This window comes from Zalophus californianus, chromosome 1 (assembly GCF_009762305.2).
Source record: "Zalophus californianus isolate mZalCal1 chromosome 1, mZalCal1.pri.v2, whole genome shotgun sequence".
Taxonomy (NCBI): Eukaryota; Metazoa; Chordata; class Mammalia; order Carnivora; family Otariidae; genus Zalophus; species Zalophus californianus.
Window position 1 is genome coordinate 44726928 of NC_045595.1, and position 15389 is coordinate 44742316.

General features: G+C 38.7%; 1 protein-coding gene across 2 annotated transcripts in view; it reads left to right on the forward strand.

The window, feature by feature from the left end:
* CNTN4 (contactin 4) overlaps positions 1-15389 on the forward strand; it is a 987359-nt gene that overhangs the window by 828744 nt on the left and 143226 nt on the right. For both annotated transcript variants that reach the window (XM_027586928.2, XM_027586926.2), the window contains exons 11-12: positions 5361-5497; positions 8772-8901. In XM_027586928.2, the coding sequence (XP_027442729.2) occupies positions 5361-5497; positions 8772-8901 (267 nt within the window). The remainder of the gene's footprint in view (positions 1-5360; positions 5498-8771; positions 8902-15389) is intronic.

Sequence of the window (15389 nt, forward strand, 5' to 3'; positions counted from 1 at the left end):
AGATATAGGTCCAAAAGAATGCTCCCATCATCACTGATGATGGTTGAACATATTTTGAGAGCCTGTAGATAGAGCATGGATGTTGGAGGCAAGCAGACCTGTGTGGGCATCCTAACTGAACCACTTTCTGGATTGAGATCTTAATATTTCTGGGTCTCATCTATAAAATGAGGATAACTCTATTTAGCCTACAGGTTATTATGAGGTTGAGAAATAACATGTATAAACATACTGAGGAGATACTCCATAATTACATAGTGTCAATGCATGGTAGTATTTTGCTCAGAAGGTAGATGGGGAAGGAGAAAGGGAGAAATTCAATTCAATAAGAGCAGATTCTGAGAGTTACTAGGTAGTGATTAAGTTGAAAATTAAAAGGAAATTAATCCATGTTAGACTAGAGTAATAGCTTGGTTTTCTTGGGTAGAAGTGGGCTTAATGAACCAATGTTGAGGCCTTACAAAAACAATACAAGTGATAGCACAAAATGGGCTGTTTGTGCCAAATGAACAGTATGTGTTCAGAAGGTCGACAATTGGAAGATCAGGAAGGCTTCGTGGAGGATGTATTTCCTCAGAATAAAAACAGGTCAGGAATGAAGTGGAAGAGCATATTCCAAAAACAGAAAGTGGTAAGAACAAAAGTTTGAGGAGGAACTGGCTTATTGGACTTGAGGACAAAGAAGACCCTTATTTGACAGGGGCTATGCGTTCACTGGGCATAATTGGAGGGAAAATAAGAGAACTTGGTAGAACTAGATGACAGAGTACTGTAAAGATTAGCCTAAAAATATGAAATGATGGTAATGTTCTCTTAGTATGTATAACATTTACAGCATGCAAAGCACATTCACAAATCCTGTCCATTATCTCACACACAGATTATTTCCTACAGTCATATCTGTTGTATTTATTAGTGAATGCCTATTAATAGAAATGTGCTTGGTTGCCCTCCAGTATGCCTTCCCAGTAGTCAGCTTTTATCTTTTGTGCAGAGTTTATCATTGTTACCTGTGAGAGAGTTGGCCTGATAGTATTGCCATTGCTAGAGGCAAAAGTGCAGTATAGAGGTAAAGAGACACTAAATAGGAGTGTCTGAGTGAACCACAAATTAACTGTGAACCCAGGAGATCCAAGAATTCAGTTGGCTCAAGATGCAATCTAAAGACTTAGCATATTAAAGTTAGAAGAGACTTCAGACACTGTGGAGTCCAACCTTGCCTCAATTTAAATGAGAAAACAAGCTTTCAATCTGTAGGCTCCAAATCCAAGCTGCTTCTTGCAAAATAAGATTTAGATGGCTTCAGCACAGTATTTTTCAAAGTGCATGTGTTGTTTAATCATCAAGTTCCTTTTTTTTTTACATGAAATTCTCAATATTTAAAACAAAGCAAAGCTTTTCTAGTTGAAAACAGTACCTCCCCAGAACCCTCAGAGCTTCACAGACTTGAATTTGAAAACCCCCATATTAGGGTACTTGCCTGCTGTTGTGTGTAGAGTGGATAAGAGCCTGAAGTCAGAGGATGGGAGATTATGAGAGCTGAAGGAAGATCAAATATGGACCCTACCTCAGAACACAATGCAAGTATTTCTGGTAAAGCTGGTCTTTCCATTCAATGACTTGTGCAAATGGGAAGTCAGGGTTTAAAAGGAGACTGTAAGGATAAGTTGAAAGACTCTCTACAGTAAGATTTCAAAATTAATAGCTCAAGTACCAGTTCTGGGAACATTGGATTCAAGGCGAAGATTATGAGAACATCTCAGTGATTCTGTCAACAATCCAAATTTCCAGGCTGGAGATAAAGATCTGGGAAGCAACTATATAATACATGGGTGGTAAATTGAAGCCATGTAATTATTTTCAGGTTCATAAAACCCACTACCAACAAACTTCTGAAGCATTGTTAGCCAAACCTCTGCATTCCCTGGAGGTGATTCATCTTCTACAAGACTGTGTAAGAAACCAGAAATAATTTCAAATGGCTACTGGGTCATTTTTGCAGTAGTAATTTAAATGCTTTTCTCCAGCATATCCTTTCTTTTTCATTTTTAAATTTCTAAGTTCTAAGGCTCAGGATGGCATTTCTTCCTATTAGAAATTTATGGTTTTGGAGAATCAGAGATCTAGTTACCTCTGAGAATTTTTTGGCCACTAAGTTGAAATTCTGTCCATCTGCAATATAAATTCTTATTGGATATGATGCTTGCATGATTCCAGTGGCTGAAATACACAATGATTTAGGTCATTTCTGGCAGTTATTGCACAAAAGACTGAAATGAAAAAATTGTTCATCTATCCAAGAGACTAACAGTGTCACAGGTCAAATCCAAAACAATCATTTAACCTTATATTTGAATTTGTAGCTTGAGAACAAGACTTGTTATGTTTTAGAAGGGATTACTCCATTTCAAACCTTGAAAGAACATGAATCACCAAAATAGATGATTTAATAAGAGAATTATTAATAAGTTATTATTTAGACATGGCGTCATAAAATGTAGTTGCATCTAGATACTAAGGAGTAAATACCATGGGCCCATATGCGTTAGCCACCACCCACCCCACCTGGCCCAGGGAAACCATGTTTTCTGTCATGCACTAAAATGGACCATTTGTTATTCAAGTACTTTGAACTAGGTGACCCAAAAAGATATGGAGAGATAAAAACAATTTCCATCAGACACAGGACTTCATACAAGAAACTCGGCACAGGACTTGAAACAAGAAACTCACCCACTTAGATCTGATTCATCCAGTCTAAGTGAGTGGCAGCAGAAGTCTTCACTGTGTGGGCTTTTGCCCTATAGATCTGCAACTGGCATGTTAAAAAGAAAGATGATCTCATTCTTTGCCATTTATATAATATGATATTCTTTTCCTAATCCTGGGTCCTTGTCCAGGTATTCACTTCAAAAGGAATATGTTTTTATCATTTCAGTTTTGGCTTCTATGAATTAATTTTACTTTAAAAACAAAGAAAGCACCTGATGATGTCTCACAACTCCTGAATTAGTTTGTGATTTCACCTTGGCCAGCACAAATAACTACCATTGAACATTCTTGTCAAGTACCTTAACCTCCATAGCCCTGTTGGAAGAAACAAAATGAACCCATGAAAGTAATTAGTTAGAACTTTGCAAGGTCTTTTCATAATCCTCTAAAGACCCTCCCTTCTCTGCCCCATCTCCTTTTTTGTGATGGCAAGTTTTTGCTTCCAGCTTTCTATATTTTTGAGAGAAAGCAATGAATAAGCCCAAGTGTTACAGGAAATCTATGACATTGAAATCTCAGTCTCTACACGTGGTTTTGATGTTTCCTTTTTGAACTTCAACTTTACATTGCTTCATAAGTTACATTTGCCCTTCCATTTATTTTTCCCTCAGTCTCTTTGAAAAGTTTGGCTTAGCTATTAATATTCCACATAGATTTCTGTAGCTTTTCTTGTTTGCTTTGTTTTCGTGGACTCTGTGGGGGGTAAATATTCAGCAGGTTGAATGTGAAATCAGGCACACAACTGCCATTAGCCCCATCAGGGTTACACATCAAATTCTCCAAGCAGAGAACAGAAAAGGTATCTACCTTTTGAGCTCCCTTTGCATTAGCAGCAGGAAGATATAGAACAATGGCAGACTTGCAGCTCTTTCAAGGATGAAGGTTATAACCTTCCGTTCAAGTTAGTGCTTGTTGATGTTATAACTTTGTTTTTTTTGAAAATCGACCCTTTCAGCCTCCCCTCATATGCAGCAATGCATCATCCCCATCAGTAGAGGATTTGTAAAATTGTGTTTTGCTCCTTGAAAAACATGCAGTTGCTTGAAGATGAAAAAAGGAGAAAGCAACATTTATTCAGGGACTTAGAGACCTCTGCTGGTTAAGTGACTTGTTGAGTGTTTTTCTAGTTTTGTTTATTAGTAAGTAGGTAAGATAGACAGCTTAGCCTCAACACTAGTAATTTCCTTTTGAATTAAATTATAGATGATTTGAAGCCTTACTAAATGAAGATACTGAGGTCAAGTCAGCTAAGAGACATGTTAAGAATATTGAGTAGCATCTTCTAATTAAATACTGATAACAATTCTAACTATTAGGTTTCTATTGGTAGGCATTACCCTATGGAAATGCCCTGTGAGAAGAAAACATTACATAATGATAGCCATGGTTCTCTTCTGCATGAACTTTGGGCTGAAGGTCTTCTACTTAAATACATTTGCCATTACAGTTAACAATAGCATGAATTATGCTTTAGGCAAGTCTTGATATTTATGAAGACATGGAATGTGGAACTAAGAGTGTCTTTATCTCTATTGAGAACAAGGAGAAAAAAGTGTGACTTCAACTGAAGCATGAGAAAAGTTGGTGGGAATGGTATAGGGCAGTGGGCAATGTGGGAGTTAAGTGCTGTCTTGAATTCTTGTTAGACTGTGGGCAAGACTCGATTTCCTAAGAAAGTTTTGGCAAAAATCAGGACTCATTCAGAGATTTGAGATTCTGGAGCCATACTCTTGTGTATAACATTCTATCAATATGAAATAAGTCAATAATAAACAATGATATAGTCTAGAAGGAGAAAGAAGTCGCACAATTATCTATATAATGTGTAGGAGTGAAGTGTATTGGGGACAAACTGAGCTGCTATAACAGAGAGACCCAAAAATACAGTGGCTTAAAAAAGTTTTTCTCCCACATATTTCCCCAAAAATCAGCTGGTGGGTGTGGGGCAGCTTTGCTCTACAAGGTCATTCAAAGTCCAAGACTGGTAAGTCAGCATTTTTATCCTACATAGCTTTTCTCTCTGAGCCCAAGGCTGTTACAGTTGTCACTTTTTTCCCGATCAGTGATATGGGACAATGAGAGTCCAGGACAAGTATCTTTCAGTAAACTACCTGGAAGTTGCTCTCACTACTTTCACACTGGTACCTTTAGCTTGAAATTAGTCACATAGTTACCTCTAACTGCAAAGAAATCTGGGAAATGTAGTGTATATCTAAGAATGAGCCGAGCCAAAAATGGTGGGGCAATGTGGGGATATTTCTCCTATAAAAAGGGAAAAAAAAAAAAGAATAGATGATTCAGAGAGGGACAGTTAATTTGGCCATATGGCAATGCTAGTTTTATTTTCTGCCTTTCACAATTAAAAGACCAGCCACATGGGCTGCAAAAACCGGACATTCCGAGTTGGACATAGAGTGGGTTGTCTTTTAAAAGTACCCCCTGAACTCTTACCCAGTCTTGTAATTTGCAAAACATCTGGAAAAGTAATTTTATTTTAAGCCTACTTTTGTCCCTTGATTGCATGTGATAAAAATAGATTGAACATACACTGAATGTACATCTTTTCTTTGCTTTCTGAACTGCTATAGCTCAACCTAATTGGATTCAAAAAATAAATGATATACACGTGGCCATAGAAGAAAATGTCTTTTGGGAATGTAAAGCAAATGGAAGGCCCAAACCTACATACAGGTGGCTAAAAAATGGTGAACCTCTATTAACTCAGGTAAGCCAATTGATGATAACTGTGTTATACTATTGACTGTAATCTTTAATGTGTCCTCATTGTTACAGAAGGAGGAAAATGATGAGTTTCCAAATAATAGACAACCAAATGTTATTAATAGTGGAAAAAATGGAAGTGAATGCAATTGATGCATAGAAATTGTACATAAATCCAGTTCTTCAGCCTTGTTCTTCTGTACAGAATCTTTGGTTTTCACAAATTAACAGCTTTGGTTGTACAATTGGAAAGTTATGCAGAAAGTCTGGAACATGTAATTGTGCTAAGATACAAATTTGTATATGTTCTAGATAAGAGAGAATAAGACCTCTCAGCATACAAATTCTTATCTCAATGTGGTTTTGTTATTCTCTTCTGTCTGTGGAGACTTCTGGACAAGTGATGTCCAATATGATCACCCTCAAAACACCCACTCTACCTCCAAACATGTAGTAATGACATATCCAATTGTAAGATTCACATCTCTAATGCAACAGAAATAGAACAAAAACAAAAATGATCCCTGGGGCTGGAGGCACCAGACTGTAGGCCTGAGAGCAGGCATTGGTACCTGAGAGCTCAGGTTTAAAAAAAATACATAGTCTCTGGAGACAGGATATAATATCCTTGCAGTAAAGACTTGGGGTGTGGATCTTCCCCACCTGCTGCCATCCAGTGAAAGAAGTAGCCAAACCTATTACCTGCCTGGCATAATAGGACACTGTGGTGCAAGAGAGGTGGAAAGTCCTGGACTCTGACTCCCACTGGTTCTGGGATGAGAGCTGCAGTAATTGGAGTATCCTCACAGATCAGGACCTCAGAAAATCCATGAGTAGATCTGTTTCTGGACTGTTGGCCCAGGGAATCAGGTAGAGGAGCCACAAAACTGTGAATGGGAATAAAGACAAATAACTCCTTTTCACTAATAAGCCTACAAACCAATTTTCCAAAATATATGCAAAAATTTATTTTTTACAAAGATGGCCAACCTATAGGATAGTCTAACAAAGCAATAGGGATGAGTCTGTTTAGGGTGCTGAAAGAGTTACATGAAGAAATCATGTCCATGAAAATACAGAAGATATTTTGAAGAGATAAGCAGATAGACTTTTTAAAAGAATAAAATGGAAATTTTAGAAATATATAACCACGGAAATAAAAACTCTATGCAGACTATTCAGGGGAAATGATAGGTTATAATAATATTTTTAAAGGATTTGGAAGGTGTGCTTCTCAAACATTTAGCAAGTCCTAACCTATCTTGCCACCTCAAACCTATTGCCTCATCTGATATTCACAAGGAACCTTATGAGGTAAGCTCTATTGCTATGCCCAATTAACAGACAAGGAAACTGAGTTGTGTGTAAAATGGGCGTAACAGAGCAGGTTGCCTGAGGTCACATCCATCCTTAGTAAGTAAGGGAGCCAGGATCCAAATATTAAATGTCTGCCTGATTCAGAAATTCCAAAGTTTGCCTGAAAAAGGTTTTCAGAATCGGTTATATGGAAAATAAGATCTTATGGAAAAGGGATGTGGGGGAGGGGATATGTCATAAAAGGAAGAAAAGCTCAAATGCTCTTTGAAAATACTTCACTAGTCACGCTCCATCTTTGAGAGTGTTTTCTAAAAACAGACTCTGAAGCAGAGCTTTGCGTTCAGGAGGTATGTTGGGAAAGCTCTCAGAGCCTAACCTGTGAAGGAGTCAGAGAAGCCAGACTGGGCAGAGGGAGGTTAAACAGTGGTGCAGTTCCAGAAGAAGCCTTCAAGGGGGCGCTCTGGAGCAGAAAGTCCTTTAGCCGTTCCCAAATTGAGGCAAAGGGGGGCCCGCCTTTGTACCCCTACACTGACCAGTCATTGAATTTGGGAAGTTCTTTCAGCCAAGAGAAGTTCCCAGAGAGAGAGACAGAGAGAGAGACCCAGCTGTGAGCAGTCATCAAACTTAGCAGCTGAGAGAATAAGTTACCTTGGTTCTGAAAGAGCATCTAGAAGGTACTAAAAAATCTGCAATGAGAGAGGGAACATTTATATAATACAGGAATGCCCCTCTAAGGGAGCAGACCCTGACAAAGAGCTTGGAATGAAGCAAGGGGGAGGATGAGGAGTAACTTAGAATGAGGAACAATTGTGTCCAATTTAACTTTTTTTTTTTTGTATTTTCCTACTGAACTCAAATGTTCACTGAAATTTGACATTTTCCTCAGACCCCAAGTTGAGAACCAGTTTTTCATACTCAGATTTCCTTCACTGCAGGCAGCCTAGTGAAAAGTGCCTGCTGTGAGCAATGGTGGGTCATCAGTGCACACAAAGCCAAAAGGGGACTGTCGCCCTGTCACATACTCCTCTCCTGTCCCTGGAAGGGCTCCTGCTGGCTCCATGATTCTCCCAATTATAAAAGCCAAACTCAAACCACTACAGTGTAGGGTAGATAACAGGCATTTCCTCCCTATTATTTAATGTGAGGGAACATGGATACCTAGATTTGATCAAGCCTAATAAAGTGCCTGCCGAGCTAAATCACAACCCTAAGGCAAATAGAAAACCAGTACGTCTTTATTTTGTTTCTTTTAAATGGCAGGTTCCTGGGGAGGAGGAGATCTTTTCTGGGATTTAGGAAAATTGATAATGCAAGTTATATATCCTCAGGCTGACAAATGAGAATGGTCTTTTGCTTAATACACTAACTTTTCTTTCTTCCAATTGGCTACCAGAAGATGGTCCTAAGCTTAAATGATGCCACTGACAGCAACAGAGTAAGGGAACCTTAAATTACTAATACCTACCCTTTTTTTAGTAAACCTCAACCAATATGAAATATTTGTTTCAGCTTCTCCAAGAAGATTATAATTCTGTTAACCTTCAAAGTGTTGCCTGCTCATAATCTGAGTGTTTTAATACCCTAAACAGTAAATTTGGTTATATTCCCCACCCCACTCCCCCAGTTTGCACAAAGCCTCAGAGTAAAAAAAAGCCTTTTAAATTTCAGGTTCATCTATTTAGAGGGGATATTAATCTGTATGGTTTCACTATTGAATCAATGAGAACTCCAGAGAGTCCTACAATTTAAATTCCATTTACCAACTGATGTACAAGGTTGTTCCATTTAGCATCTGACCTGACACAAATTTAGTTGACAGATCAATAGATCATGTTATGTAAATTGCTTATATGATGGCTATTTTCTTCTCATTAAGCCCCTTTGATATAGCATGTAGCAAAATTGCCTTAAGGTCTCCGTTGTAGAAGGTCACTGTTTTGTGTTCCTCTTTTCTTTCACAGGATAGAATTCAAATTGAGCAAGGAACTCTCAACATAACAATAGTGAACCTTTCAGATGCTGGCATGTATCAGTGTGTGGCAGAGAATAAACACGGAGTTATCTTTTCCAGCGCAGAGCTTAGTGTTATAGGTGAGTCTTTATAGTGAAAAAAAAATTTTTTAAGTCACTAAACTAACATGTTTTGCTAAGCATGTTGTTCAATCCCACCCCTAAAAAGGGGTAAAGAAATCTTTAGACCAAAGAAACTGCTCAAGAAGAAAGTAATGCATTCTACAAGCAATACAAGGAAACCACTTTCTAAATCAGCCCCTACTGATGCTTACAGTGGGTAACACAGTTCCCTGGGCACCCATTTTTATTCCTCTGTTGACCACTCTTCTAAATTGAGCAGTTTCTGAAATGCTGTGGAGTCTTGCTATCGTGCTGATTTGGAACAACTTCAGCTTGGATGGAAGATGAGTTGACTTGATTTGGAGAGGTTCCTCTGAACATCTGGCAGAGTGCATCTTGTTCTTCTGCATCTGAACTTTCCAGAGTACACAGAAGTGGTCTGCCTCTCCAGCTTCCTCTTTCACCCTATGACCCCTTTTCCCCTGCTCTTCAGCTCTATTGACCTTTTTGTTCTGCATATTCACCATTCACCATCCTCTCTTCCTCCAGGGGCCGCTGGAACATACTGTTCCTTCTTCTTGGAATGCTTTTCCTTCCCTTCTTCATTTCATCAGCTCCTTCTCTTTCTCCATCTCCATCTCCCATTGCTGCTTCCTCAGGAAGTCACACCTGGCCCCATGCCTCGATCAACTTCACCTCTTAAAGATTTTTATATTGCCTTTTAATTATCCTTTATAACAGATGCCAGAGTTGTGTTTTACATTTGTTGATGTGATTTTTCTGTTTTTTTTTTTTTTTTTCTCCCATTGCACCTTAACTTCCCATGATGTCAAGGACCATATTTGCTTTAACTCATCATTTTAGTCTCAGGACTTAATACAATAGTGAAACATGGAATATGCACTCAATAAATATTGAATGAGTGTAGGAATGAGTGAATGTGTTAAGTGATGGAAGAATTAAGAGACTGTTTTTAAAAACTATTTGCAGCACCTAGGTGGGTCAGTGGGTTAAGCGTCGAACTCTTGATTTCAGCTTAGGTCGTGATCTTGGAGTCATGGGGTGGAGCCCCAAGTCTGGCTCTGTGCTCAGCAGGGAGTCTCCTTGAGATTCTCTCGCTCTCCCTCTGCCCCTCTCCCCACTCTTGCACTCTCTGTCTCTCTAAAAAAAATAAATATTTTTTTAAAAAATAAAAAACAAATTATGAGTTAAGCAAATAAATAATTGAAAGTATAATTTAAGTGAATTGGGAAACCTATGGTCATTTAAAGAAAAAAAAACGTCTAGGCTATCAATTTGCTTGTGTCATATAAAAAAATCTTCACTCTGAATTCAGAATTTACCTAAAGTACCTAAGCAGTAGTTCTTAGGGAGAGCATAATAAAAAGATTATGAATAAGAGAAAAGCAGCGCACAAAGGGAGCTGATTCCATAAATCCAATGATTTTCCCAGTTTAGAGTCTTGACTTTTTTCTTCTGCAAGGCACTTTTTGATGCCTAGCATGTAGAGCTTGATGAATGTACTTCTTCCCTGTGCAAATTAAAAAAGGAAGGGGAAGCTTCTATGACTGTTCTTCTCACCAAGTTCTTTAGCTTGAACCAACATCCCAAAAAAGACAAGACTATGTGAGAGTTCATGGCCCTACAGCCTATTTCAAAGAGGCAGAAGAACATTCTGTGCTCCTAGAATAATCATCACCCTGGCTTGGCCCTACTGTAAGCATGACCTTTTTGAAAGCCTAAGCACATACCTCTCACACTGTAAGTGTTGGGAACAATAATTCCAACTTTCTCTGGGACAAGTACAATGGTTTCACCCTGTCCAGGTTGGATCTGATTATTGCTTATTGTAACTGACTCTTTTGGAGCACAATTCAGCTTGGTAGATTACTTAAGATTTTCTGCAAAAAGAAGTGTGTTCTCTATTAAACAGTATCGTCAACTAGTTATAAGAAGAGCAAAAACTGAGGTTGAATAGCCTACTGAATGAATCACATTGTCCTAAAACCCTCTAGGTGGGTTCTTGCCAATTTACAGCTCTGGGAACCCCATTATAATTTTAAAAAGATTCTTAAAAAAAAAAGAAAAGAAAAGAAAAAAAGATTCAGTAGGTCCCTTTGTTAAAATAAGAAAATTTGATAATAACAAATGACTGTAAATCATGGATATGATTATGGGGTAATGAGACAGAATATCTAAAGTCCTAAAAGCAGAGCTAGAAATGAGAAAGACTATCAAATGATTTTTATCTAGGGCATCTACCCACAGCTGAAAATAACAGTGTATATGAGATGTGTGTAGATGTGTGTATGTACCCTTACTTGCTGATAAAATGTAACAGCATAAAACAGCTCCTCCCACCCTTCCGAGAAAGGGACGCTTTTCCAGACCCTGTCCCCTCCCCCTACCTGGGGTTCAAGACCTGTGAGTTGAGAATCATTGCTCCATCTTTTACGGAGTTTTATTTCAAATCATTTCCAACTGGAACTAATTCCAAATGAATTCTTGATCTGAGTCCTTTCTTAAGTGCCCTGAGGTCAGCAAGCCAGAGCAATGAAGATAAGAGGAAAATGCCTGAGAAATTATTTAACCATTCTGATTTCAAACATGTTGAATATGAGAACAATATGACATGTCAGTAAATGATACAGGACAAACAGTGGTAAAAATAGTAAGGCTTCCAGGAATTCAGGAAAGAAAGTTTGGCTAATGGACTGGGCTGGTCAGCTGAGCCTTGAACAGTGATTTATATTTGGACAGACAGAAAAAAGGACCAGAAATATTCCAGATCAGAGTGAAATGGCCTAACAAAGGCTCAAAGTCATAAAACATTTGGACAGTTTCTTGCACATAGAGAATCCTGAATGTTTTAAAATTTTTAATTGAAATATATAAAGTATATGGGCAAAGTTTAAAATAGATTGGAAAAAATTAATCGAGAACCAATTTTAGAGAATCTTAAATAACAGGCTTAGAAATTCCTCCTTTAATGTCCCATTTTACTTCCAAAAAAATCATATTAATATACTCTAAGTGAATTGAAGGACAGTTAAGTGTTGAACGAGTAAATCCCTGGAGTTCACTTTAAGTGAATGACGGAGAAGACATTTCACTATTTAAAAATACACATAAATTAATATTGGTTCACTTGGGTAAGCTATGATTGTATTCTGCAAGTCACTTTGTTTCTTGAAGAATAGTAATAGTTTGACTCTTTGGGGTCAAATAATTGATTTGTTTTTACCTTTCTTAGAATCATGGTGAATTTGAATTGAATAAAGAAACACAATGAAAACAATATACTTTATTATCAGGAAGGAAAAAATAATGTTGCTTCCAACTATTGATCAACTACCAGGATCCCCCAGTGCTAGAGAGGAGATTCCCTTTCATGCTAGGTAATAACCCAAGAGTCATGAATAAAAGATGGTTAGGAAGCACATATTTAAGAGGCTTTTCCCTTGGTCTTGTTTTATGTGTTCTGAGTATTTAATGTGTATGTAACATATCTATATTTAATGGATTGAAACTGCTAAATAATTAACATGGGTGATGGGTGATTTACTCACTGGATGGGAGAATAACATAGACTTTTACCTTGAGGTCAGTCTATTAGACTAGGCCTGGTTTTGAGTATATCAAATAGAAATGTGCTTGTTTGTGACTGACCTATCACCACTGATAGCTTAGTGTTCCTCAAGGCATCTGTTCCCATACTTTTTCTCCTGTATTAACCTATGTTGTGGAAGAGGTTGAGTGTGTGATGTACTCCTATGGACATCCCTAGGGTGCTGTACAATTCCCTGGGTGATACCATCATTCCATCCTTCTTTCCCACTCATGAAGATGTGTTGGATTTAGGGTGAATAAAGTCTGATAATCGTGGGGAACTTGGATCCTCTAAAAAACCTAACTTTTAAAAAAACTAAGTTAAGTATCTTGTTGGTAAATATTTAAATTTTCTACTGCAACCTTTCTACTCATGTTTAGTATTGGTGTCCACTTAGATGATCATATTGATGGTGGGGACTGCTGGTTGAATCACCAACCTTGAGATTTTCTGTGATGCTCCAGTTAGAATGCTTATGCTGTATATGTAATCATGGGGTAAGGACAGAGCACAACTAAGGTCCCAAAACCAGAAGCAGGGATTGAGGTACCTCTGAGCCACTACAGGAGTGTTCTCTAGGGAAAAGCCTATAAAAGAAAGCAAGATAGGGAAGGGGTGGGTGGGGAGTGGACCAAGGTCATGGTCTAGCCTATATCTCATCCTAGAGAGGAATATCTGGATCATAAACTGCATCCCAGGGTTGTTCCCACCTGAAGCAAGGAGCATAGCCTTTTCTATAGTCTCTGTTTATCAGTCCATCATTGGGCTGCCCCTTAGGTGGTAGTGGCAGTGGCAATAGGGGTTGGGGTGGTGATGCAAAACCTCCCAATTTCCCAGGGAAGGGGGCAGCTGGAGGCAGTAAGCAGCCAACACTCAGAGCAGGTAGGGCCAGAAAAAAATCTTTGTGAGGGTGCCAACAGCATTCTCTACAGAGGACAAGTAATTGTACCAGACCAAGCAAGGTACTTTGTTATTTTGTCCAATTTACCTGGATCATAATGGGGAGTGTGACTAGTTTACTACAGTATCTTTGATTTTGAAATGGGATGAACTATCTTGAAGAGCAGGTAGGTCTTTTGACTATGACCTGACTTTACCAGGACTGTATAATGGAACAGAAATAGTTTCTGCCCTGAGGAGTTTCTGTCTGATGCTTCCAAATTGTGAGGATTCCCCTGGCCTGTGTGGTAGAGGACATCTGACCCTGGAAGGACGCTCAAATACCATTAAGGAGCTGATGGTCCAATTAAAGTGAGGTGCAGGCTTGAGCAATTATTTGGTTAATTTGGCATTTATCCAGATGATTGGCTCTCAAATGAGGAAAACATTAAGGCTAAGCTAAAAGTTATTTCACAGGGGTTTTCACAAGTGCTCATCTGCATCTGAGTCTGATTTCTCAGCTGCCTCGTTGAGCCAGATTACAAAATAATCAACCGTGCTAAGTGTGATCAGCATCCAGTGAGAAGACAAGAGCCTTTCTTACCCAAATGTAGTCATCTAGGCAGGAGCTTTACTAAAACTGACCTGAAACAGGAAAGCTGTGTGCTTGGATCTCAAATTACAATCTGGTATTTTTAACAAATCACTAAGCCTTTCTTTATTGGTAAAATGCTATTTTTCAGCTTTCTGCCAAAACTAAGAGGTCCCATGTGAAAGCTTTTTTAAAGCCTAGAAGTATTTGTAGCTGTATCAGAAGTGTTTTGTTGTTGTTAACTAGTATCCATGCCAAAATCTAGTAGGCAGCCTCCATATTACCGGCAAACCCCATTTCTGTGATTCTCAAATTTTCCTGATGACGATCATCTGGGGAGGTTTTTAATATCCTGATGCTCTACCACCCTCCATATCAACTAATTCAATCTCTGGACATGGGACCCAAGTGTGAGTCCAGTGAACAGCAGTTTGGAAACTACTGCTCTAATTGATCAGATCAGAAGGCCATTACTTTTTCAAAGGTATTCTCAGACTTTGCTATGCACCAGAATCACCTGAAGGACTTGTTCAAACACAGATTGCTGAGTCCTACCCCCAGAATTTCTGGTATAGTAGCTGGGGTGGGGCCTGGGAAGCTGCATTTCAAACAAGTTCCTGGGTAATGCTGATGCTGCTGGTCTATGATCATACTTTTGAGAACCACTATCCTAAAACAGGAAATTTATCCCAGTGAGTGTGTCTGTGTGTGTTAAAGCTGAATACAATCTACCTAGCAAATCTTCTAATTTGGATCAAGCCTATGAATCTGAAGTCCTCCTGGAGAAGAGAAATATCAGGCATGGCATCAGACATCCCCCCCATGGCTGAAGGCCCCATTTCACCAAGATGGTGAGTAGGATTAGACATACAGAGAGACTTCACAGACTGCCATGTGAAGACTGGGCTAAGATGTTAGTTGGCATGACTCTAGTGGCTTAAAGCCAACTGAAGGGAGGGGAACCTAGCTGTCTCAGTCAGTAGAACATGTGACTCTTGATCTCAGGGTTGTAAGTTCAGGCCCTATGTTGGGCATAGAGTTTAGTTTAAAAAGCCAACTGAAGGGAGACTTTGAAATCTGAGGGGTAAATACTATGACAATTCATTATTATGAGTTCACCCAAGAAAATGTCTTCACTGAGCTGGAATTTAAAATCTAACTCAGGAATGCAGCCCAAGGTATAACTGAGCAGTGATATCATATATTATCCTAATACTAAAATCTCTCAGTCTTCTGTAAAACTGCTGTGAAGCATTATTCATTCACAAGTCCACAGTTCTTTGTTTTTTGGGTTTTTTTTTTTAGGGGGCAGAGAGGAGGGTCAGAGGGAGAGAGAGAATCTTATGCAGGCTCCACACAGTGTGGAGCCTGATGTGAGGCCTGAGATCATGACCTGAGCTGAAATCAAGAGCTGGTTGAGGCACA